This window comes from Panthera uncia (genome assembly GCF_023721935.1).
Source record: "Panthera uncia isolate 11264 chromosome C1 unlocalized genomic scaffold, Puncia_PCG_1.0 HiC_scaffold_4, whole genome shotgun sequence".
Classification (NCBI taxonomy): domain Eukaryota; kingdom Metazoa; phylum Chordata; class Mammalia; order Carnivora; family Felidae; genus Panthera; species Panthera uncia.
This window is the reverse complement of record NW_026057585.1, coordinates 98,841,196-98,866,886: the sequence shown is the minus strand read 5'-3', so window position 1 is coordinate 98,866,886 and position 25,691 is coordinate 98,841,196. Positions and strand designations below refer to the sequence as shown.

At 43.9% G+C, this 25,691-nt stretch overlaps 1 protein-coding gene across 8 annotated transcripts in view; it reads right to left on the bottom strand.

Moving 5' to 3' along the window:
• Positions 1 to 25,691, bottom strand: part of RERE (arginine-glutamic acid dipeptide repeats) — a 426,890-nt gene that overhangs the window by 119,203 nt on the left and 281,996 nt on the right. For 7 of the 8 annotated variants that reach the window (XM_049618826.1, XM_049618828.1, XM_049618825.1 and 4 more), the window contains 3 exons: positions 10,089 to 10,137; positions 3,791 to 3,915; positions 2,278 to 2,377 (listed from right to left, as the gene is read on the bottom strand). In XM_049618826.1, the coding sequence (XP_049474783.1) occupies positions 2,278 to 2,377; positions 3,791 to 3,915; positions 10,089 to 10,137 (274 nt within the window). Of the gene's footprint in view, positions 1 to 2,277; positions 2,378 to 3,790; positions 3,916 to 10,088; positions 10,138 to 23,552; positions 23,787 to 25,691 lie in introns of those variants that run through there. The other variant, XM_049618832.1, reaches the window with a different exon arrangement.

Sequence of the window (25,691 nt, the reverse complement as noted above, 5' to 3'; positions counted from 1 at the left end):
TGGTGGCTGACTGCACTTGGATTGCCTAACCCCAGACACCTGAGCCATCTTGGACGCGCCTAGACAGGAAAACTTCAAATGATGGGAAGGCAGCCTCACAGAAATAAAAACTCATAAAACCAAAAGCCCTCCGGCAATGCTTAAGAAGACTTCAGAAGGAACTTGCTACAAAGGCCCATGGGCAAAAAGAGCCCAAATTATTTCTGTATAGAAGTATGTTTTACCGAATCCTCAGAGGGGTCGCAATAAAAGAACAAATCCGATCGATTCGGTAAAGTGCCAAAAACAGACATTTTATTAAATGTGGCAACGTCTTCATTATTTAAAAATTCAACTGAGCGGCACAGTTGCGAAAGGGGAATTTTTTTCATAAAGCTTTGATGCAGAAGATTCCACAGAGGGGAACCCGGGAGAGTCAGTCGGTTAAGTATCCGACTCTTGAATTCGCCTCAGGGTCACGATCTCACGGTTCGCGAGGTTCAGCCCCGCATCAGGCTCTGTGGTGACAGTGCCGAGACTGCTTGAGGTTCTCTCTCCCTGTCTCTCTGCCCCTCTCCTGCTCTCTCTCAAAATAAACAAACATTTTTAAAAAAACTCAACAGAAAACAAGCTCAAAGAGTAACTCTGAATAAATGCACACTCGTGGGTATTCTGAATTCACAGACATTCACAACACAACTCCTACCACAGCCACCGTCTGCAGTGGCACTCAGCTGAGTCTCCCTTTCCTCATCCAGAAAATAACCTCAAAGGCCCCTTCTAGCTCTATCACTATGCGTTCAGAGTAAAGACTCCGGATAAAAGCAAAAACTCCAAGTGTGAAAGGGGGGAGGAAAGAAAAGAAATAAGCGTACGGGTATGTAAACAATTGCTCTGTCATCTATCGCAGGGCCCAATCCCACAAGGTCACTTCACCTCTGACGCTGTCGGAGACTAGTACCGCGTAATACTCAAGAAACGCAACCGGCCCAGGAATAAAAATCAGCCGTATCTACGTGTTTCTCTGAAAGCGAGCTGCAGAGGAGAAAGCTCACTAAGTTGGGTTATTTTCTAACCTCCATTCTGAACTTTTCAGATTGTTGGCATTCAACAATCGTCTGGCTTTTCTGAGCCTTAGATTCTTATCTATTTAGAGACTGGAACAGATGATCTCAAACGTCCCTTCCAAACATAGCGACCTCTCAAGAAAAATGAAAAACAAAAAAGGTTCTTCAATTACATTTAGTTAATCATCAGGAGTTGCTGAGCCTATGAGCTCAATAGCCTATGTGAATATACATAGCCTTTTTAATACATCACAAATGCATAAAACTTCATTATTACTCCATCAGATTTGATGATTTCACATTAGTTACCACACAGGGAAGAATTATTTCAAGACACTTTAAAATACATTAATTTTCCTACGCAGCCCTATCGGATGTATTCTAATGTCAAACAGGGAAACTGGTTTCAGTGATCGTACTATGCACAGCAGTTCGACTTCCGTTCTTCTGAGCCGCTGCCTGTGTGTTGCAGCTCGGGGCAGAGGAGCAATTCTGAAGGATGCCGTGCAACCAGCTCAGTACCGTCAGGCTCACTTGTTACATTTTACTTTAGATTTTTTTAAGGATTATTATTTTTAAAACTCAATTCTGTTGTATAATCGTGTGAGATATTTAATCATGCGAGATATTTAAAGGCATATCTATAAAAAAACATATTCACTCCAGGAAGTCTGGCTTCTTCTCCGTTCCCTCCCTGCACTTTCGAACTCACGGTCTAAGAGACAGAGAAGGAGGCAAAAGGTATGGCCTCTGGATTCGCATCTTGAGTGTGTGACCCTGGCTTGTGACTCGATCGCTCCAAACTTACTTGCTCATGTCTACAATGGTGATAACGATAAAACCTACTTCAGAGGGAGACTGCGAGGGTTAAATAAGACCATCTGTGCACAGTGGTCGGCTTTGTGGGATCTCAGGGAAGATCGACTGCTAGCATCAGGCTCTCATTTGAGGCTCAACACGATCCTGGGGTAGAGACGCAGGAGAGGAAACGAACCTGGAGGCGCCCCATCACCGGATCAAGGTCATGGAGCCCAGTGCTGAGACCGCAACCCACCTTTCGATAAGGTATAGTACTCGCACTAAGCGAGTAAGTAAGCCATAGTACTAAGCCATAGTACTCGCTCCTAAAATTCTAGGCTCATTCAGGATCCATGCTCATCACACATGCCCTACAACCAGCACTAGGGAAAAGTAACTCCCTTCCCACCCGGGACAACTTCAAAAGACTCACTGTGTTCAGCGCATTGAGGGTAGTGTCATCCCGAGATGCGGCAACACAGCCATCCTCTGTGGAGCCTCCGTCACACATCCCTGCGAATGCTGCCATGCTCCTTGGAGGACAGGAAGGGAAAACATCAGCACAGAAATGTTAATCCTCAGGTTTCAGAGTCAGCTCAGACCAAATTCCATTACTATATGCATGATAGGTCGGAGTTCTCAGTCCTGTTTCTGCTCTTGTTAATTTTTTTTTTTTTTTTTTTTTTTTTGGTGAAAGAGAGAGAGAGAGAGAGAGAGAGAGAGAGAGAGTAAGTACAAGCAGGAGAGAGTGTGTGCCAGCGGCGTACAGACAGAGAATTTTGAGCAAACTCTGCTCTCAGAGCAAAACCCGACGCAAGGCTTGATCCCATGACTCCGGGATCAGGACCTGAGCCAAAATTATGAGTCGGATACTCAACCAATTGAGTCACCCAGGCACCCACCAAAAAAAATTTAAAGCACCTCTACCCCCTTCACACATACAGAAAGGGAAATGTTACATTTACTCTGGTCTAATTGTGCCCTTTCTTCCCACACTTTACCAGGACTCAGATTTCAGTTCAGAGCATGAATAATCTAAAGCTATTTGCCACAACAGTTGGCTAGAAGGGCGCGTGGCTGGCTCAGTCGGTTAAGCATCTGACTCCTGATTTTGGTTCAGGTCATGATCTCACATGATCTCACGGTTCATGAGCTCGAGCCCCATGTTGGGATCTGCACTGACAGTGTGGAGCCTGCTTGGGATTCTCTCCCTCTCTCTCGCTCTCTCAAAATAAATAAATAAACATTAAAAGAAACACTTGGCTAGAGTACAGTCTTTTCAAATAAAGATTATATTTTTGAAAGAAAGATCTTTTGAAAAAAAATTAAATCCTCTGAATTTGCTTATTTCCTTTCATGCTACACATCAACTAACTTTAGGCGAGTTAGAAGTGGGAGGGGGATGAAAGGAATTCTTAGAGGCCACTAACTGCACTGAGGCAGCCTCGTGTCTACACAGCATAGCTGAGCACAGAGCTTAAATGCAGTTGCCCGGCCTGCTCTGGTGCTTTGCTTACGCCCTGCTGATGCTGCGGGGAGTCCCAGAAACCACCGCAGATGCAGGAGGGCTCTCTGCCCTCACTACGATGTGCAGGGCTAGATTTAAACTTACCTTTTATATTTTAGGCACTTGTAGGTTAGTAAGTTCTCATGTAGGTAAGCCACAAAAACACCAAGTTTAAGTCAAGCATCAGTGAACAGCCTCAAGTAGAGAAATCTACAATGGGATTTTAAGAAGGGCCGAATGATCTAACTACTCAACTGTATTTAGAAGTGCTGATAATCGCATGTATGGCTTACGGTGTTTCCCTTCTGAAGAGTTCTAACATCTGATGTGGGGCAAACATTAAGAAACAAGCGACTTTACTGTGGCAAACGTTTTCTCTGGTAAGAAAAATCAATTCAGATGGCCTAACTCAGGGCAGGATGGGGAGGATTCCTATTACCTTGCTGCCCTCAAGTACATAAGAAGGTCACAGTCATTAACTCCAGGCATCCAGACCAGTTCCTCATGTTGGGTCACAGTGTCACCATCTGGAGAAGGGAACGGTTGCAAATCGGGAAGTTTGGCCTGTAAGATAGGGATGGAAAAGTCACAATCGAGGCACATTTAAAGAACTGTCTCAACAGGCAGGCCCTGGGAACAGATGCCATAGCTTACTGAGCCTCTTTCTTTAGGCAGTACCGAAATAACAAAAACCGTGAGTCACTGAAACCAGCCTGTGGCACGTTTCAGGATCATTTCACCATAGAAGATCTCGCAATGGACTGCTTAATCTCTACTTAAGGAGAAGCAAACAGTATCAAAATAAACCAGTGTCAGCATGATCCAAAGAATAAAATAGAAATGGACACGTGTGCATAAAAGAAATGAAAAAAACACAAACCCTCAGGAGATAATAGTTCCCTGATAAAGAAGGGGAAAACACACACATTTCCAATGTAACACATCTACAAAGAGACAGATTACAAGTGATGAAACCTCACCTAAGGATCTTTGTTGAAAATTTAAACGCACCATCCCATTAAGTTAACGCTACTCCCAAGACACTCAATAACTACCCTGTAGTCATGGTAAACGTAAAAAAAGGCACAAACTTGGAAGTAACATTAAAAACCAAGCTGGACTAAATGGTGGTGACAGAAATCAGGCCAGTAGCAGCTTCAGGAGGAGGGGACTGCTTGTGAAGGGGCAGGAAGGAACTTTCTGAGACAACACAACTGTTGAGCCTTGACAGGAAGGGTGACAGCGGACGCAATAGTCCACATAAGATCTCAACAGTTCACTGCACGTAAAGTGTACCTCAGCAAAAAAAAAAAAAAAAAAAAAAATTTTAAACATTTGAACAACAGTGCCCAACAACCCAGTCTCTTCGTCACCTGTGGGTTCGAGATCCAAATACGTCTAGCATGTTCTCATCCCCACTCTGCTGTGGCACAGCCAGGGCCAGGAGGCACGAGGACTACCCCAACCATGAGAGGCCTAGAAAAAGTCAACTGCCTGCAAAACAGGCACGTTCTGGTTGTCTTAAATGATGAACATGCAAGTACTAGTCTAAAATTTTAAACCAAGAGCTGCTGTTAAAAAGCTCCAGCGTCTAAAGAAACCAGGCAAAACAAAATGAAAGGAGCAGCTGGAAGGTAGCACTGTCCAACGGAAATAGAACGAGAGACACATATTTCATTTTAAAACACTCTAGCATCCCCGTTAAACACCACCTCCCAATGCGGACTAGCCACGCTTCAGGCGCTCACGGCCACGAGCGGCAGTGGCTCCAGCACTGGGCGTGCAGGTATCAGGTGCTACGGAGGCAAGGGAACCGGGCAGAAATGGAGGCGGTGCTGCCCTGTGCACAGAAAGCAGCCGGGCAGGAAGGAGAACCGGTACTTGTTTAACCTCCGATTTTTTCCAAAGTCCGGAAATTTTTATGCGAAAGCTTGTACTCACGTTTTTAAAACAATTCTGTGGCAGACACAACATGAGCAGATCATGTGGCTCTAGATACCAGTCTGCTTCACAGGCTATCTCTGATACCTCTAAATGCGCATCAAGTGCCGACTTTCTCCAAACAAGGATGCTCTTCTTTAATTTAGTATCGACTTTTATAACATTTAATTGGGTGCCTCAATGAGTTCTGCTTAACACACAGTGACCACATTGGAATAAAATTTAACACACAACAGGTATTCACACCAAAAGGGTTTTTTTTCTTCGAGTTTTTCTAAAATTTATTTACTCTGAGAGAGAAAGAACGAGCATGAGTGGAAAAGGGGCAGAGAGAGAGGGAGAGAGAGAATCCTAAGCAGGCTCTACGCTTTGCACAGAACCCAATGTGAAGGTCAATCTCAAGACCATGAGACCATGACCTGAGCCAAAATCAGGAGCTGGTCACTTAACTGACTAAGCCACCGAGGTGCCCCCAAAGGTCTTTTTTGGCATTTGTACTGAGCTCTGTTTCCCAGGACCGAATATGGTATCTGGTGTGGCAGCTCTCCCAGGTCTGGCAGTTTGTCCCAGGGGGACAAACCTCCCCCCCTCCCCGCCAAGAGAAAAACAGGCTGGAAATATAATTAGTTAGCTTACGGAAAAAGAAATGCAAATGGCTCTTAATGGTAAGAAAACACGGTCAAAGTTGCTGATAAAAGAAAAGCTTATCACTGAGATACCATTTCCCACCTATCAGACCGACGGAAGTCCCAAAGTGTGACAATATACAAGGCTGTGGTGTTCGCACTTGCATGAGTTGCCAGCACAGATACAAAAATGGTACAATCTCTATAGAAGGGCATTTTGTAATGTCTTCACACTTACAGGTGCACTTGCCCTCCAAGCGAGCCAACCCCCCTTCTGGGGATATATTCCAAAAATATGTTGGCAAAAACATAAAAATCTATATGCTCAGGCCATTCACTGCAGCATTACCTGTAATGGCACATGACTGCAAGCAACCTAAGGGCCCAACAATAGGGACTGGAACTGGAAGAATAAACTGCTGTATCCACGCAATGGAGCCCCATGAGGCAGTAGAAGGAAATGAGGAGGAGCCCTACGTACTGCCATGGAGGGAACAGCAGGATACATTGTTAACAGAAAGTCGGCGGAAGCGTGTGTATTACGCTACCATTTATCTAAGAACAGAGGGTCGGGGAATAAAGATAAGAAGGGAAAATCAAAACCTTAACTTAACAAAAACAAAAGCAACAAGTGTCCATCATGGAGAGAAGGAACATGTGGAGGGGACAGATGTAGTCGACTTTCTTGAACATACTTTTTCCTTTGTATGTTTGACTGTGGGGCCATGTGAATAGCCCTACATAAAAACAAAATGAAACTTAAAGAATAGTAATCCCTTAAAAACCATAAGGCAAAATGAAATAAATGCATTAACTACACAGTAAGTTGATTCCTCTCTAGAAATTATTTCAACCAACTTTAAAACATATTAATTTGCCCACACAGCCCTAGTGGGATATATACTAAGAAACCACCCCCGCAAAAAAAAAAAAAAAAAAAAAATTAAATTGCAAGCTGTTTTCAATAATCATATTGTTTGCAGCAGTGTAAGTATTATTATCTTGTGCTATTATATATGTATTATGGGATTAAAGCAAACAAATAATGATGTTGGTGTCATTTGAAAATGGGATTTGAGACATGGGGAAAAGATACAGACAAATGAAGGAAAGATAGGATTAAATATAAAATCCAGATAAAAATTTGAATTGGAATTAGAAATATCAAAAGGAATGTACAATGTATCTTTAAAAAATATATAAGAAAAAGGCATATTTCTTTTTCCTGAAAAGGCCTAGAAACAAGTAACCAACCGACCCAGTAACAATGAACACCCCAGTACCCAGTCAAAAAATGTCACTTCTCAGTAAAACAATAAGGGCTCCTATGAGAAAAATTTAATTCGAGATCTAGGGCAGGGACTGTACAAGATGAGACATTAGAATGCCATACCAGTTAAAGGAATCCTACAAAGACCACTGAGTTCCGTCCAGTCGAAAGGACACAGAAGTTAGCAGGAAGAGGCCCCTACTGGCCCCAGATGGATAATTTAATCATCAGTAAGAATAAGGACAATGCGGGGGTGCCTGGGTAGTTCAGGGGGTTATGCGTCCGACTTCGGCTCAGGTCACGATCTCAAGGTTTGTAAGTTTGAGCCCCACACCGGGCTTGCTGCTGTCAGTGCAGAGCCTGCTTCAGATCCTCTGTCCCCCTCTCTCTCTGCACATGCCACCCCCCCCACTTCCTGGGTGTGTGCTCTCTCTCTCTCTCAAAAATAAATAAAAATTAAAAAGAAAAAAAAGAATAAGGACAGCTGGTTAGCAGAGAACAAATAATTTAAAATCCACTGGTGACCACTGGAAGACGTTGGGGGAAACAGTATTTTTGAAAACTGGTAAACAGAAGGAAGGAATTGAACATTTATCTTGCCTTTCCTCTGTGATTCAGGTAATCAAATGGTTGGTAAGGGGAAAGCTTCATTTACTCACCTAATAAATGAAGGAGTGATAGGATTAGAACACCACCATTTTGAAGGGTAGATCTAAGTAACAAGCCAAGGCAGCAAATCCCCCTTCCAAGGACACGCGTAACCTCCTGGTAGACAGACACAGCACCACCCGCACCAGAGGCAGAGGACCAAAGGAGCACAGGATTAAACTTCTAGATTTTAACTACTCATTTGCAAGATATGCCAAGGACACGGGACAAGTCTAATGACACATAAAGATGCAATCAGCCAAATCCAGACTGTGGGACACCCTACTAGACAAAACACTCACCTTCTTCAATACATACACTGAGAGAAGGGGAAAATAAGAACAACAGATGAATTAAAAGAGATTTAAGAGACCTATCAACCACTTGCAATGCATGGCTCTTACTCACATTCCAATTTGAACCGTAAAAAAAAAAAAAAAAAAAAGACAATTACGGAAATTTGGTCCTGGTGGGTATTTAAGAAATTGCTAATTTTTATTAGGTGTTACATACTGTGATTTTGGTTTTTTGAAAGGGCTCTTATCTTTGGGATATTTACAAGTAAAATGATAGATTTGTGAATCATTTCAAAATAATAGCTGGAGGGATGTAAAGGAGAATAAATGAAACAAGTTTGATCCTAACTTGGTAGGTGTGAAAACGGAGTAATAAGGATCAGGGGATTTATTGTACCATTCTTTCTTGACTTTTACATGGGTTAATGTTGTGCCTAAAAACAAATTAAAATTTTAATAAGGAAAATACTGCCGATTAAAAAAAAAAAAAAGTCCTTTCGTATCTGGTGTTCCAAAACATGTCTTTTTGGGAAAAAAACCCACAAAGCCTAATAAAGATATTTAAAATCTGGTACAAAATAAATGAAGGTATACAAAAATCCAAGCATAATCTAACTATAAAAAAACCTAAGCAAGAATTTAAGTATCTTTTACTTAAAAACCACTTTTTCTGTTATGGCAAGGCAAAAAATCGTAAAATAAAGCTTTCGTACAAAGATCTCAAGACACTAGAAACACAACGGGGAAGAAGAAACATGGGTGGGAAAATATGGTGGCAAGAGGGCAGAAAGAGGGACATGTAGTCACAGGGAACCTGGTAAGGACTAGATCCCAATTAGACTGGAACTCCTAGGCCTGAAGGCACAGAAAATACAGTTGAGAAGTGGTAGGCAGACGCCCTAACAGGCCACACCAAGGAAAGGGTTGTGCGGGGACAGGGCGGGCAATAAGGGGAGTGATCACGTGCAGCTTTTTTTTGCCGGTCTCAGTTATAATCCTAGTTCTGGGATGCGAAGTGTCCACTAGAAATGAGATGCCCTGTTTCTGTGTTTCGACTTTAATATTCCCTCCCTTCTTCATTTCTTTCTCATTACAGAGTTAAAATAGATTCTTAGAAATATGAATGACATATAAGAAATGCTCAACGTCCAGACAGAAAAATGAACAAGTAAACAGACTACTGAAACCTCTCTGTCCTTACAAAGTGGGGGAAGGAGGAAAAAAGAGACTGATGTCAAACATGACACTAAGAGTCTCAGTAAACTGAACAAAATAGGACACAGGCCCTGACACAACAAGCTGCTGACAAACAAAGAGCCTAACCATCTGGACTCTTCTGAAGGACAGGGGTTATTAAAAAGTTAAAATGAAAGTATGTAGGGACCAAATGTCCATCAAGAAATGAATGTATCAACGAAATGTGGCGGTATAAACAAATGATGAAGATTCAGCCTTAAAAGGAAATTACATTCTGGTTTGTGCTACGACAGGGGTGAATGAACCCTGAAGGTCTTATGTTACGTAAAAGAAGCCGGACAGAAGGACAAGTACTGTGCAATCCAAGGATATGAGAAACCTAGGGCAGTCAAATTCGTGGAGACAGAAAGCAGGACAGGGGTTACCAGGGGCTTGGGGAGGGAGAGTCTCAGTTTGGGAAGGTGAGAAAGTTCTGGGGGTAGATGGTATGGCGGTGACGACCGCACAGCAACATGAATGTACTTACCAGCACTGAAATGTACACTTAAAAATGTTTAGAATGGTACATTTTACATTATATGTATCTTACCACGATTTTAAAAAGTATGTGACGATCAGAAAGAAAAAAAAAATCTCTGTATTTATATGAAATTCCCTTAAGTGTAACAACAATTCTAAGTTGCTGCTCAACAGAATCAAGGGCCAGCAGAATAATAAGAAATAAAACTCCATCAGAGAAGCTACTGAAATTTGCTTTACCTGATGGCTAGGACCAACACGAATTTCTCCCTGGGTGCTGTTCAGCCTCCTGTCATGGAAAGAGCAGATTAGGTTAGCACCATATAGTTCAGGCATAAACATTCACACATTTTTTCAAGGAAAATAATTCACTGGAAATAGATGAGGGATAAAACCGGAAGAATTAAGTTCCCCACTACTTCCAGTGTTGCCCTGCACGTGTGCACGCCCCAAAGCCCATACACATCTCTCGAATCTCTTTCTTCTAAAAAAAATCCCTGACTGCAACTCCCCGTCTTGAGTACCTACCTATACCGTTGGTCCTTCACACCTCAGAGGGAGGTACGTTGCTACGGTACAACCCCAATAGAGGTTTCTTCTTTTCAAAACATTTCTCGTGCCCTACTGTAAACCTTATTAAAAGATAAACAAGATACGGGGGGCCCGGGTGGCTCAGTTGGTTAAGTGACCGACTTCGGCTCAGGTCAGGATCTCATGATCTGTGAGTTCGAAACCCACATCGGGCTCTGTGCTGACAGCTCGGGGCCTGGAGGCTGCCTCGGATTCTGTGTCCCCACCCCGCTCTCTGCCCCTCCCCTACTCATGCTCTGTCTCTCAAAAATAAACAAACACTAAAAAAATTTTTTAAAGATGAGCAAGACAGCTATGGTTCCTAGCACACACACTGGGTCACTCATCCATTCAGCAAATATTGGTTAAGTACCTATTATATGCTCAGAACTGGCCTAGATGTTGTGGATAAAGCAGTGAACAATACAGTGTCCCTGCCTAACTGGAACTTCTATGCTCACTTGGGTATAAAATGAAGAAACAAATAATAGGTTAGATGATAGTAAGGGCCAAAGAATCAAGCAGACAGTGAATGATGAAATATTTCCCCAGTTCTTTACACAGCACAGACAGGAAAGGCCTCATTAAATAAAGCAGAACAAGCAGAGATGGAAAAGATGTGTGGGAATGAGCCCAGCAGGTCCAAGAGGTGGAAGACTTTACTTCGTTTCTAGGTCATTCTCACCGCACCTGCTCACCCTCCCTTGCTCTAAATTCTCACCATCCGGGGTCCTTTCAGAAGCCACTATTTCTGTGAAGCCTTTCCTATCTCCCCATTTCACCCCACAACGCCCGCAAAGGGTGGACTGCCTTCCCCTCTCACTCCTTCATGAGATGCCGACTGAGTGCCTTTCTGTCCCGGCCTCGCACAGGGCACCCACTGGGGCACAGGGCCGGATGAAGAAGCGCAGTCCCAGCTCCCGGTTCCTGTCAACTCTGAGCCACGACGGACCGTGGGCTACCTCAGGACGCCCCTTCTGTGCCCAGGGACAAATCTGCCGCGTTGTGCGGCCACCTTTGCGTCTGCAGTAGAGCCACGGAGAAGGCCGTGCCACAGTGAGAGCCGCCGGCGGCTACCGGTGGACTCGGCTGTGCTGCGAGTGTACAAACAGCACAGGAGCAGAGAGGCTGCCGGTCTCGGGTCTGTCCTCCGCAGAGCCGGCACCCCCATCGTCCCATTGAGGTTGTTAACATGAATTGTGGAAAACGGTTATTTCCTTCAGGCCTGATGCTTTCTTCTTTTGACCCAACAATTTTTCTCACAAAGAGTCTTATTTCGGGAAAGCGGGCAATAGAAACGACAAAGGAAGGGAGGAGACTAAACCACAAGGGAAGAAGACACGCGGCCCAGTTCTTAAGAGACTTACTCTCCAACTCCCCGGGAGGTGGCATCACCCCACAAAGCCACAACAGGTCCAATCGCTACATTTACAGTCACAGATCATCTCAGGAGGAACAGGGTCCAAAAATGCCCAGGGAAGTGATCAACACCAGGCAGGCTTCACAAGGAGATGACAGTGCAGGATGTGGTTAATTTCCAACCCTTCACCTCTGAAGGGAGCACAACAGCAGGGCAAAACAGAGGACTTCCCAAGGGCGAGTGGGGGGGGGGGTTCTCTACAGAAGTGGGACGAGGTGGGGGGGAAAAAGTCTGCATTGAGTGCTGGTTTTGATCTACAAGGCATCTTCGTTTCCCCACCAGGAGAATGGTGTGTTGAAAAACAAGTCAAAAGATGGACTATTCTAGTAGGTTCATGTAGGAATAACACGCTGTTTTAGGAGGTATGAGAGGAACCACATAGGCCAGGAGGCTATTTTAATCATGAGTACTTTAAGAAAAACAAGCAGTCAGCATTACCAACCCTTTCCCTTCCAGCTTGTCCCTTTCTGTCTCACAACCAGCTCCGAGCAAAACCAGCTACCAAAAGCTCTCTCCTCTACCTCTAGATACTTTCCAAACGCTCGCCTGCCTACGAGCAGGTCGAGCCAAATGCATCATCTGAGAAGGTTTCGGCCACGGCCCATCCAATAACTTGTGCCACAGCTCAACCTGCAGGTTCTTCTAGAAGGCCTAGGCCATGCCAAGGTTCTCAAGTGGGTGTCTACGAAAGCATTTCCCCATCACTGCTACACACGCACTGCTAAGTCCTTGACAATTCTAGGACAAACATTCCTGGGTTGTTTTTAATTTCATTTTTTTCCTTTTTTTATTTCTTTGTGTGTTTTTTTTTCCTTTTAATACCTTCATCAGCCAGTATTATCAAAATTAGCTCAAAAATGTGCCACAATAATAAAACAAACACTTCAAATACCTTATTGAATACAACTACTTGTATGCCATTGATTTGTACAAAATAGGTTGATAATTATTAATACTAATAATTATACAAGAGAAAAGACAAAGGTACTGAGGATCTTAAGAGCCTAAAATGGAAACTGTTTCTCTCATTTTTGTTTCTATCAATGAATGGCACTGACAAGGTCAGCAGTTTAAAAAGCCCAAAATAAAACAGAGGACCTTTGAAAATTAGAAATCAATTATTACAACAAAATTATCTCTCAACCAGATGCAACTTTTCTTTTTTAATTTTTTTAATGTTTGTTTAGTTTTGAAGGGTCGGGGGAGGGGCAGACAGAGAGGGGGACACAGAATCCGAAGCAGGCTCCAGGCTCTGAGCTGTCAGCACAGAACCCAAAGTGGGGCTCGAACCCACAAATGGAGCCAAGTCGGACGCTTAACCGACTGAGCCACGCAGGTGCCCCAACCGTGCGCAACTTTCAAATACTAGGGTTTCATGTAGCAAGAGATACACCAAAGTTATTTTTGAGGAGGATGAGGATCCGAGGTAAGCAAACAACGGCCTTAGCCTACTGTTTGCAGGACCTCCTGAATACAGAATAAATGGCAGAAATGTTCTTTAGGCCCAAGATAAAAAGAGGCTGATAGCAACATGCCCGATCAGAGAGAACTGGATGCACGTGACAGAAAAACTGTCAGCACATGACCTGGAGGTGAGAGACCAGAAGGAGGCTTCCTGGGAAACGGCCAGTACCAGGCCTATCCGCGATCCGCTGCGCACTCACCGTCCTCCCCTCTTCTGACAGCATCCGAACTCTACCTTAAACGACACGTTCCTCTCCCGCTGCCTCGTTGCTCCTCCCTTCTGACTGCGTGCTCCTTCTGTCAGAGGACGACACGCTGCTGTGGCTCATCTGGACATTTCCCTCCACCCACTATGGGCCTGTAAGCTTCTAGAGTGGAGGAACTGATGCTCATCTTGTGGGTCCCCCGAAATCTACTACACTACCTGCCTGGCACTATTATGCATTCAGGACAAATTTAAAGTTCCCTGGTGGCATGAATATTTCTAGACTCCTAAGCTCTAAAACTTGACAAAAATCACCAGGAATTATTATCTAAATGCAGTATCAAACAGCTTGTGAAAAACACTCTTAATAATTGTATGCTGGCCAGTACATACTTCCTTTTCCTTCTTAACACAGCAGTTCCCAAACTATTGGTCTCAGAAAGTCTACACAGTGTTTAAATTACTGAGCATTCCAAGGAAGTTATATTTTTGAAAAAGTTCAAAAAAACATTTTATGTACCAATAAGCACATCAAATATTAATATGTAGAACTTACTCTTATGAAAAAATTGTTTATTTTTTTAATGTTTATTTATTTTTGAGAGAGGGAGAGACAGAGTGCAAGCGGGGGAGGGGCAGAGAGTGAGGGAGACACAGAATCCAAAGCAGGTTCCAGGCTCTGAGCTGTCAGCCCAGAGCCCGACATGGGGCTCAAACTCGTGAACTGTGAGATCATGACCTGAGCCAAAGTCAGATGCTTAACCGACTGAACCACCCAGACACCCCAGAAACTAAATGGATCTAAACAAACAACAACAACAAAAAACTTAGAAAAACAGAGGCACTGTTTTACATTTTTTTTGTAAATCTAATTCAGGACTTAACAGAAGTCCACTGGATCTTTATATCTGCTTCTACATTCAATCTTTTGTAATATGTTATCTTAGTTAAAGTATATCAAGAAAATCTAGCCTCACAAAGATTGTAGTTGGAAAAGGGAAGGATATTTTAATAGTCTTTTTGATAATTATGCATATTATTTTTTATACTACCCCAAAACTCAACAAGTGACCATTCCTTAAAGGTTTTTACACAATGTGAATCTAAAACCTTACCTTGCCTTGGACTCTTTTATGTTAAAAATCCATTAGTCTGTCTTGGCCTTTTAATGGATCCTTCTACCCAGACCTGATTTTTGTGATGTCATGCACAATTTAGATGGAAAATATGAGATGCCAGATTTATCCTTCAATTAATGGCAACGATAGCTAACACTTGAGTACTTTCTATCTGTTCTCGGTGCTCTACAGTCTCATTTCTATGTATTCGTTCATTAAATTAATATTTTGATATTAATGAAAACATTAATAGTGACAGTCACAGAAATTCAGATCTTGTTCTATATTATGTTTGAAATAACACACCTACTGAAGAGGTTTCTGTTTGATGCACGGCGTTGCTTAATTAATACAGTAGGTCTGGGCAAAAACAGGACGGTCACCAATTGAGGAAGGAAAATCCAGACCAAGGATGGTGTACAAACAAGGATGGTCTCAGATAAAGAGCACTACATACGAAATAAGAGACCAAAGACGGAAGTCATGTCCCAGGATAATGCAGGACAAATCTAGGTACACCCTTATCTTTGCCTCGGGGTTTTCACATTCATTGTCTTAAATTCAGATATCCCGCAGTTGTATGAAAACACCAGCAAAATAACAATGCTAGTTATCACTTACTAAGTGCTGTTTATGCCAGGTACACATTATTTCATTATTCCCAGGACAACCCTATAAAGCAGTACCTCCACTTTATAGATAAAAATGACAGCACTAATTGTCATATTAACAAAGAAACATACACAGTGGACATTTACTCCGTACCAAGCATTCTAAGCTAAGCAAATTCTTTATATTTTCTTATCTAATCTTAAGGATGGCCCTGTAAGGAAGGTACTATTATTATTACCTGTCCAGAGAAGGAAACTGAAGCTGAGAGTTACGAAAGTGCCCAAGATTACAGCCACCAAGTGGAAAACCAGGATTCCAACTCAAGTTTAGTTGACTCCAAAGTCAGAGCTCCCATAATGCAGAGCGATTAAATTACCAAACCAAAATCACACAATTACATATAGAACCAGTACGAGAAGCCCTACCTATCCTCTATCCTTTCCGTATCTTCATTTCAAGCACCAAAGCAAGACAGAATTATCAAGAGTTTCTGTTTAGTTTGGAAATCATGTTAAAAGAGAAAACCTATTATGAGGCCAAGTTACATAACACTGTCAAAGTAACAAAATTAGAGAGATGGAGAACAGATTAGTGGTTGCCAGGTGTTAGGAATGGGGGGATGGGGCGGCGCGAGAGCGGGAGGTCTTTGTGGTAACAAACAGACCTCAGTGATGCACTGGTTACATAAAGTACACGGACCATACACACACTGTACTAACGTCCTGTCCAGGCTTTGAGGCTGTGCGATGGGGGAAAGGAGTAAGGGGTAGGTACATCGGAGCGGTCTATAGTATCTTACATCTCTTCCATCTTCCTGCGAAACTAAAAAATTAAAAGTTTTTAAAAAGTCAAAAGAGGTGGTTTGGCTGAATGATGTATTACAAACAGACCGGAGAGAAGAAAGCCTGACTAAATGACTGATAGATTCCCCTCCGATGTACTGCAGACAACTGAACAAGTAACCGAAGAAAGGAGATTCAAGGAATTAACTCAAGTCACATAATTCTTTTTTCTCTGTGTTTACTAAGGGTTCTGATGTGAGCTCATCCTTTGTGAGACATCCCTAACTGAATCATAGTACAAAAAAAAAAAAAAAAAAAAAAAAAAGAAGAGAGAGAGAGAGAGAGAGAAGAGAGAAGAAAAGAAAAAAAAATTGTCACCAACCTCACCAGCAAGGAGGCATTTCTCTGTGAGGCTAATGTAAATACTATATGTTTTTCAAACAGTTGAGGTTCGGTCCCCATTATTCTACAAATCTTTGCTTTGGACTATGAAAATAGTCTCAGAAGCCAAATTACAACAATAATGGCAAGTCACTGTGTTTATTCCTGGAGTATTAAAAAAAAGAACGAAATTCATTGTATATGAAATCTGATACAAAAGAAATCCATGTAACAAAGCAGTATCCATGGCAACTACAACTTAATATTTCAGTCCTCTTCAGCTGCAGTGGATTAAATAAAATGACAAGATGTTCCCTTTGAAAAGTAACCTGTTACCATGGAAACATTTTAGTCTAAGAAGTAAACAGGGAATGGACAGAAAGGAGCAGGAAGCCTGTAACGGAATATCAAAAAGGGAGAAGCATCTACGCAAAGGAGATGAGAAAGCCGGCTGGCCAGATGCAGGGTGGGAGAGGCGAGGGTCTGGGGAGGAACCTTCACTCAAGACACCCAACTATCTCTACCTGACTGTGTCCACAGAGGAGGAAGAGGGACAAGGGCACAGGGTCCAGGGGAGAAGACATGAACTGGCAGAAAAGAGGCCTTTTACAGGGAGCCGGCACGAGTTCCCATCATAAACCCAGACCTGGTCCCCAATCCAAGCCCAGCACGGAACAGCAGTGTGGCCTGCGGCCCACTCCCCAAAGCCTGGGACTGTGTAACTCTCCAGTCAGACCCCTTCTCTGCGGCTAATGTTACGTGTGAATGAAATCACTATGCGATCTTCCTGTACCTATCCTCCAGGTCACAAGGCTCAGAGAAGAGGTCATTCTTATCTTTTCCATAAGGTGTTCAGTTGAGCAGGAAGACTGACATGAAATCAACACAAAGAAGCCTCTAGAAACTCTATTTACTAGCTCATTCAGAAAGCGATCACAGAAACAGACTGTAGGTCCAGAGCCAATACACCAAATTTTAGGAAAATCGAAAGGCAATTTATCAGAATCACTTTTTTTTGTAAGAAGGGTGGTGGGCAGGAGTGAAAATGAGACTGATAAGAAAGAAAACTAGAATAGCATGCAGGGTTTCTCAGATTTCTCCAGCATGAACACTTATTTCCAAAGCAGTCTTTAACAAGTCTGAAATATCTTTAAAGTCTGACATAGTATCGTAAAAACCCATATACATTTTGTATGCTATTCCAGAACATACTCCCATTTGCCTTAAGAAACTCCCCAAATCTCAGTAAAATCACTGCGCTTTGTACACCCTGAGATGCCCCACGACCGTGGCTCCCCACGACTGGGAGGGAGGAGATAGCACATACACCTGAGCCTAGATGCTCAGGGCCAGGGGATGAGCACAGACTTCAGAGTCAAAGGAAGACGGGTTAAAATCTCAGTACCAAAGTTTTATTAGCTTCAACGTGATCTTAAGGACACAATTCGACCTCTCGGAGCCCGTTTCCTCATCTGTGAGATGAAGTTCATGATGACTAGTTTGCAAGGTTGCTACAAAAATAAAAGATGATCTACGGAGAGAAGCAGCATCGTCCTGCTGCACAGGGGCCACTGCTATTATTAGCTCTAAGTACTGGTGGCAGGTGACAACAGGAGCGAATTCTCTACCAGGAGTTCCCAGAGCACCACCTACTTCTCTTCAGCCCTCATCACAGGCACAATTTTATATGCATTTTGTGTTATTATTTCTTTCAATGTGCTTAGACTGAAAGCTCCATGCAGGTAAGGAACTGAGTCTGTTTTTTAGCTCACCATTATATCCCAGGGCCCACTGGCACTCACTGAATATATTCGAAATGAATAAATGACTCCAGTATTTTAACTCAACTATCGTTTAGTCATAGACAGCAACTAAGCACTTTGATGCAAAATTAAGTCAAGTCACGTGCGACAGAAGGCTAGCCCTCCTGCCCAGCGGGAAGAATATTTTGAATGAATACTGAATTATCGAGAGAGAGAGAGAGAGAGAGAGAGAGAGAGAGAGAGAGAGAGATGGAGAATCCATCAACAACTGAAAGACTTAATGTTCCAATTTGCATACACAAATGCAAAGGTCAACATAGAAGCCGGTCAAAATCTCAAATCAGAGTATCTTAGATTTTCTCTGATGGAAAGTTCCTTAGAGGCCATGTGATCTAATCGTCTAGCTTAACAGAAGGAACCAAGGCCTGAGGAGACAAAGGTGCCCTTTTGAGGGGCCACATTGAGTTAATCAGAGAGGATTCCAGGCCACTGAAGTAGCTCTCCTTTCCAGAGTCCCCTCTAAACACAAGTCAGAGTCCAGAACTAAGAATTTGGGCATTGGCTGAGGCATGAGAAGAATTTCCATGCTGACAATAAGATACAATAAATGAGGCCTCTATACAAAATACACATCATGGAAAAAATGGGTAAAAAAAAATTTTTTTTAAGCACATGAAAAAGGATCTCATTTCAAAAATGGTCATCACAGCCCAACACAAAGCTATATGCACAAAAATGATGCTTTGGAAAACAGACTTACTTTTTAAATCCCACTGTGATTGAAATAATTTATAAGGGGCGCCTGGGTGGCTCAGTCGGTTAAGCGGCCGACTTTGGCTCAGGTCACGATCTCGCGGTCTGTGAGTTCGAGCCCCGCGTCGGGCTCTGTGCTGACAGCTCAGAGCCTGGAGCCTGTTTCGGATTCTGTGTCTCCCTCTCTCTGACCCTCCCCTGTTCATGCTCTGTCTCTCTCTGTCAAAAAAAAAAATAAACTAAAAAAAAAAATTTAAAAAAAAAAAAAAAAAGAAATAATTTATAAAGCAGCAATATTTGAAGATTAAGCCGATCTCCTGACCAAAAATGTTGCTGGCTTTCTGCACACTAAAATCACACTTTATAAAAACAGAAACATAGCATCCCTAGAAAAAGAGGGAGACTGGACTGTAAGTAAGTATGTCCTCAATGCATGTGTGAACCTTTCTTTGTTCCCACTCGGAAGTCTCTGGGAAATACTATGAAAAACATGACCATTGCCCTATGCAATGTGGTGGTGTAAGTATGGGGGTGGGAGGAAGAGGGGGAAGAGATGGGAGGGGGAGGAGACAGCCTTCACAGCATATTCTCTCTCTCTTTCTCTCTCTCTCTCTCTCTCTCTCTCTCTCTCTCTCACACACACACACACACACACACACACACACACACACACACATATATCAGGAAGAGGTAAGAAAGGAACAATGTTTAATGCCGAACACACTGAACGTTTTACACAGCATGGAAGTAAAGCTTCCGATGTAAAACACCCAAAGGGCAAGAGAAGAAAGGAGATCAGTAAATGGCAGTTAAGTATACTGATCACTAATTTAATTACCATAACACTTGACACTGTCTTAACTAGACTGACAAAAACTATAGATGTTGCTGAGATAACCATACCCACATGAGACTGAAGACTTGGCCTTGGAATTAATAAAACTAACACACTGAGCAACTGAGTGCCAAGCACTTTCATAAGTGTTTTCACCCCATCTTTACAACAACTGTGAAAAATCGTATTTATCTGATTGGAGATACGGTCATATGGAAAGATGACCCATGAGAACACGGAAATTGAGAGGAGTATATAACCTCATCCAGTGTCACAGCTCGTCCAGTGTCACTAATTGGGTGGAATTTGAACCATACCGTCTAGCTCCACATCTACTCTCTCCTCTTACCATCGACACCACTCATTCATTCAACATACTTACATCGGAGGCCCATTTGGCAGGCTCTCTAAAAGGAACCAAGGCTGTAAGAACAGATGTAGCCCACGCCCAAGAGACAATCAGTCACTGTATAAGTGTATAAGTATACAATGTATAAGTCAAAGAACTCTGATAGAAATAACGTCTAATTGTCTCAACTGAATTAAAATGAACTGTTTTAGCTTAGACCCAAAGTATCAAAAGGTGTACCAGAAAAGATTAGTTTTTTTCAGATCTGCTTTTGAAGATTATGTGCAGGAACCTGTATTCTCCCCTATCACAAACTGCTCAATACAGAGGATCATCAGTTTGTGGGGAAGACTCATGAATGGACACAAATTCGTGAAATTCGTTACTTCAAATCTCCCTTTAAGCCTGTATTTTCTATTTTCTCTCTCATTCTGGCTGACGTTTTTTTTATGGCTTTAGAATAAATGCCTCTCTGGCAGAAAGACAGCTCAGTTCAGTAATGACCAAAAAGTAAAGTGGAAAATGAAAAATGAATTCAGAAGGAAGAAGGATCAGGAACAATGAACAACTGGAGAATCACAGACGTGGTGAACATCGGGTCTCAGGTGTACCAGTCTTCCCATCCATAGCTAACACACCAGACAAGAATCTAGAAAGTGGTCAAAAACGGAGCTGTGTCATCAGCAGATTCACAGGCACTGCAAAATGTCTGTTTTATGGGAACGCTTCAGGGGCGCCCGGGTGGCTCAGTCGGTTAAGCGTCCGACTTCAGCTCAGGTCATGATCTCACGGTTCGTGAGTCTGGGCCCCGCGTCGGGCGCTGGGCTGACCGCTCGGAGCCTGGAGCTGCTTCGGGTTCTGTGTCTCCCTCTCTCGCCGCCCCTCCCCCACTCACACTCTGTGTCTCTCTCTCAAAAATAAACATTATTTAAAAAAAAATTTTTTTAAGAGGAAGGAACACTTTAGATTTAAGCCTCAACCTTGGACTCTGATTCAAGATTCTAATAAAATGATAAGAAAAGCTAAAAACAAGGCAATATTTTGATGAACTTTTATTTTTACGTTCTGTTGGAAACATATGCTGTCCATGTTCACCAACACTTCCTGCTACCCTGAAGTACAACAGGAGGAGAGCCCGAGGCCAAAACGAAATGAAAATCTTTCCGATGCCCAAGCTGTGCGGACCCTGGGCAACTTCAGCAACCAAGAGAATGACCTCCCGTGTGCCGTTCCTTCAGTGCTACCACCACCAGACAAGCACAGAAACCCCAAAGCAGGGGATGGCTGGTCAACAAGTGACATTCTATTTTCCCAAGACAGGAAAACACAGAACAAATGCACACGACACAAAGAACAGCCCTTGTGACTTATTTACCTGATCTGAAACACAAAAATCCGACTCTGGACAGCAGTGGTAACTACGAGTCCTCGCCATCGGACTAGGCGGCTACACACGAGCTCACGAGTGCACATCTGTATTAGGCCAGGCCAGGCCAGGCTGGCCGGGCCAGGCCGGCAGGAGGAACCTGACCGGAGCTGATTCCTGAGCACAGCTTCCAATTCACGCTTTATTTGCTAAACATAAACAAGTTGAAGACCTGGAGACCCTACAACAGAAAGGCGGTTCCACGACTGCTTTCCGGACGAGTATTCTCCTGACTCAAAGGAGGATTTTCTGAAACGAGTCTTGGGTGTTAAGTGCCTCGGGGCCCAGATCCTCTTGTCCGGAGAGAGGGTAATTTTAGACTTACAAGAGAAAAGCAGAAAGGAAGAGTGTTCTGAATGGAGTGAAATGAGACGAGTTCCAGAAGCAACACTACGTGGTATGGGGAAAGACTGCCCCAAATTCCCAAATGCGATGTTCAAATAAATGTGATCACTGGGAAGACAGTCCTCGTATCAACAGGAAAAAAAGATCAAGAACAGCGGTAAATGCACTACTCCAAATTATCCCTGTCCAATTAATTCGTCCCCTTAATCACAATCCCCAAACTGGAGCCGCTGGAAGCCAGACCGTACTTGAGCAATACTGCCAGTGGCGAGAATTCACCCTAGCCTCCCGAGCAACTTTCTACCGAAGTCGGGGGCCTCCTCCGACCGGGGGCGAGTACGCACGGCTCCACATTCAGAGCGCACGGCGCAGAGCTTACGCTCGGAATCTCTCCCGCGTCGTCAATGGCCCCCGAACTTCTTCCCTATCCTATGGGCATCTTCCAGCTGTCCGTTCCTCCCTGCCGCGTACTTCCTCCATTCGTCCTCACAGACGCACGGTAACTCAAGCGTCACTTCAAAAATTGTTTCCAACCTTCGTCTGGAGAAAAAAGGGGAGACGGACCAAAGAGGGACAACTGACATAATCCACAAGCTTCACGTACTATCTGGGTAAGAACTGAACTTTCCTAAATCTGAGCAGTGTGACCGGCTCCCTACGTTCACCATGGTGAGAGGCGTCTGTCTGAGCCCTGGCCGCACACGGGACACACAAAAAAACCGTAACTTCCCCTCCCAGAAAAGACTCGTGTCGGGCCCATCGAGCGGTGGGCACAGAAACTGGCCCGGTCGGTGCTCCGCCCTCTCCTCAACTCCTCTTTTTACTCTTCTCCTACAGAATTCACACGTCACCCCCCAAAATGCATATACACCACAAATGCCACCTTCCGCTGAAACCAACAAAATCAATATAAACACAATACCTGGAATCTTAACTTCTCTCACACACGTCACCGCATACAATTGTTTTTTTAAATTTCCAAGACATTTTCCCTAAGCTCTGAAGAGAACGGGTTCTTTCCTTTTGAAGCAAGAGAAAACGTGTCTAAAAAAAAATCCATTTTAAGGGGATGATGTCGCGACCGTAATCCACGACCGCTCCCTGCGTGTGTCAAAACGTATACGCTATTTCATCTCCAGACCTCAGAGACAGATCACAAGAAATATAATTTGCTCTGGCAAACAGGCTCTCGATCAAAACAAGTTCCACCCACCTTCAAAGCAACCAATAGCTGCCCACCTACCACCCTTCCTAAAACATCCAAACAGAGCTGCTCTCGGGCCCAGGCACTCCCTCCCCGCCGCACGGCAACGGAACGGCCGGCGGGCAGGTTTGCTCTGCAGGTGCCCGACGGCAAGCAGGCTCGGCGCCGGGCATCCGCGCGGGACTCGGGTGGAAACTACACCCCGAGAGGAAGAGGGGAGGGGCGGCGAAGGGGAGAAGCCCGGGGACGGCAGGACCCACAGGCTTCTCCATCTGCCCAGGGCAGCTCCGCGCGGACCCCGTTCTCAGCGCCGATTTCGGGCCTCGCGACGCCACCTACGTGGCCAGCCAGGGCCGAACGAGAGGCCCTCGGGAACATGCACCAGGAATGATGAAATGATTCAGAAACATCTCCAGAAGTCAGAACGGGCGGCAAAACCCATCGCTGTTCCGGTGAGGCCAGAGGGAGAGAGCCTACCTGCAGGGGCTGAATGGATCATCCATGACTAACAGAGGCTCTGGTGAGTCTAGCTGTGTCCCTGAACCTCGACTTACTGCCAAAACTCTGCCCTTTTCTACTCTAACAACTCAAAATGGAGGCACATGCAGTCTGAGAGACCTCACAGAGCTTTCACTGAGCTTGTGCTATGACCTAAGCCTTCACGCAGAACGCAGAAACTTCCCCCTCACTCTGACAGGACTGAGCATGTGCTGTGACCCTCCCTCATCCACACACTGTCTCTCAACGCAATCAATCTCAACCCTGCTGTTTCCGTAAATAAAGCCCAGCCAACAGACTGCGGCTTCTCCCTGCAAACCAAGCTAGTGTGCAGGGAAGCGGGGCCTCGGAAAGGGGATCCGAGACGGCCGAGCCCAGGGAGCTCGGCCAGCCGCCCCGTCGACAGGCTTCAGACAGCCGCCCTGCCCTGGCGAGGCGGCGGCAACTTCTGTCCGCCCTCGCTGTCTTTTTTAACTGCGGTTTTAAACAGCAGGGTCCTCAAGAGGAAACAAAATCAAAAGGCCCACGGAGGTGAATGGCCATATATACGGTGAGTGACCAGAAACTGCAGCGCGCTTCTAAACGTGCCAGTAGCTTCCGAAGGGAGACCACCCCGCGAATCTCGTCTGGAAAACTTTGTAAACGTTTGGGAAAAGGCCACACAAACAATCCTGGCAAAGCTATGGAGTCCTGGGTATCGTCACAGCTACGAACACAGTGTAGACAGTAGCGCAAGCGGGGTAGCCAAAGCATGCTGCGTTTTGTGCAAACAGCCTAATCTCCCTTAAACAAGCCGCTCTAAAATTGCCTAAATAACAAACAAAAACGTTTCCTGAAGAGATACGAACCCAGTCGGGCATGTCTCGCTTGAAGAATGGACTTCCAACACTGAGAAGGGTAGGAAAGTTCAAATCAAGAGGGCAAAGGACACCTTGCCACAAACACTCGAGCATCTAGAAATCTCATTTGAGGTCTCCCGATTCAAAATTCTCGGCAATGGTTTACAGCATCGCCCACGAAGCTAAATTCATTTGCAATTTAATCAGAAAAGATTTCTCAAGCCACATCAACAAGGCCACACCAACCTCGTCATACTGAGCAACGTATCCGTATCGTCCATAGTACCGGCCAAGACATTTTCCGTTAAAATCTTTAAAAACACGTTTTGTGCCCTCTCCCCACAACCTCCACCTCCAGCACAAAGGCAAACTGGGCTGTCGGCCACGTAAGATATTCTGACTCTGGAGGTAAACGCAAGCTTAGTGTCCATTTGCAAACTAAGAGATGACTCTACGTATGATTACTCAGTTATGATAAAAAAAAAAAAAAAAAAGGAAAGTAAGACCATGAAACTCCCGAAAATCTACAAAGGTCCAGAAAGAGAAAGAGTAGGAAAGACCAGTGCCAATTGTGCTTCCCACAAATATAACAGGGTGTGAAGAAATTAAAACCTGCTTAAGAGAGTACTCAGCGTCCTCAAGTTTCCTAAAATAAATGGAGGACCCATTCCATTTCTTTAGTATCCCTGTTTTTGCTATCAAATAAACTTATATTCTGAGACTGACATTAAATTAAAAAAAAAAAAAAACCCTCTCACTGTGCTGAAAATGTAATTTACACAAGAAATGCCAAATACACTTAAGTAAGTGTTGCTTTTGACCAAGCACCTGAAGCAAGTTATCTACAGTCTGGAAGACCACTTTCCCTATTGGTATATAAAATAACATGTCCCCAAAAGTGTGCGACTGGTGGGGCGCTTGGGTGGTTCGTTCAGTTGAGCATCTGACAATCAATTTTGGCTCAGGTCATGATCCCAGTGCTGGGCTCTGTGCTGAGCATGGGGCCTGCTTAAGATTCTCTTCTCTTCTCTTCTCTTCTCTTCTCTTCCTCTCCCACCTTCTCTCTCTCTCTCTCTCTCTCTCCCCAACCCCACCCCTTTCCCCTGCTCGCACATAATCTCTCTCTTTAAAAATAAAATTTAAAAGAAAATTCAAATTAAACAAAGAACTGTGTGACTAGAAACAGTCTAAAGAAAAAGACGCTCTGCAACAAAAGCAACTGAATTAGAACCCAGAAGTCAAATAGCATGAATACGAGCACCGAAGCATTTCCTGCAAA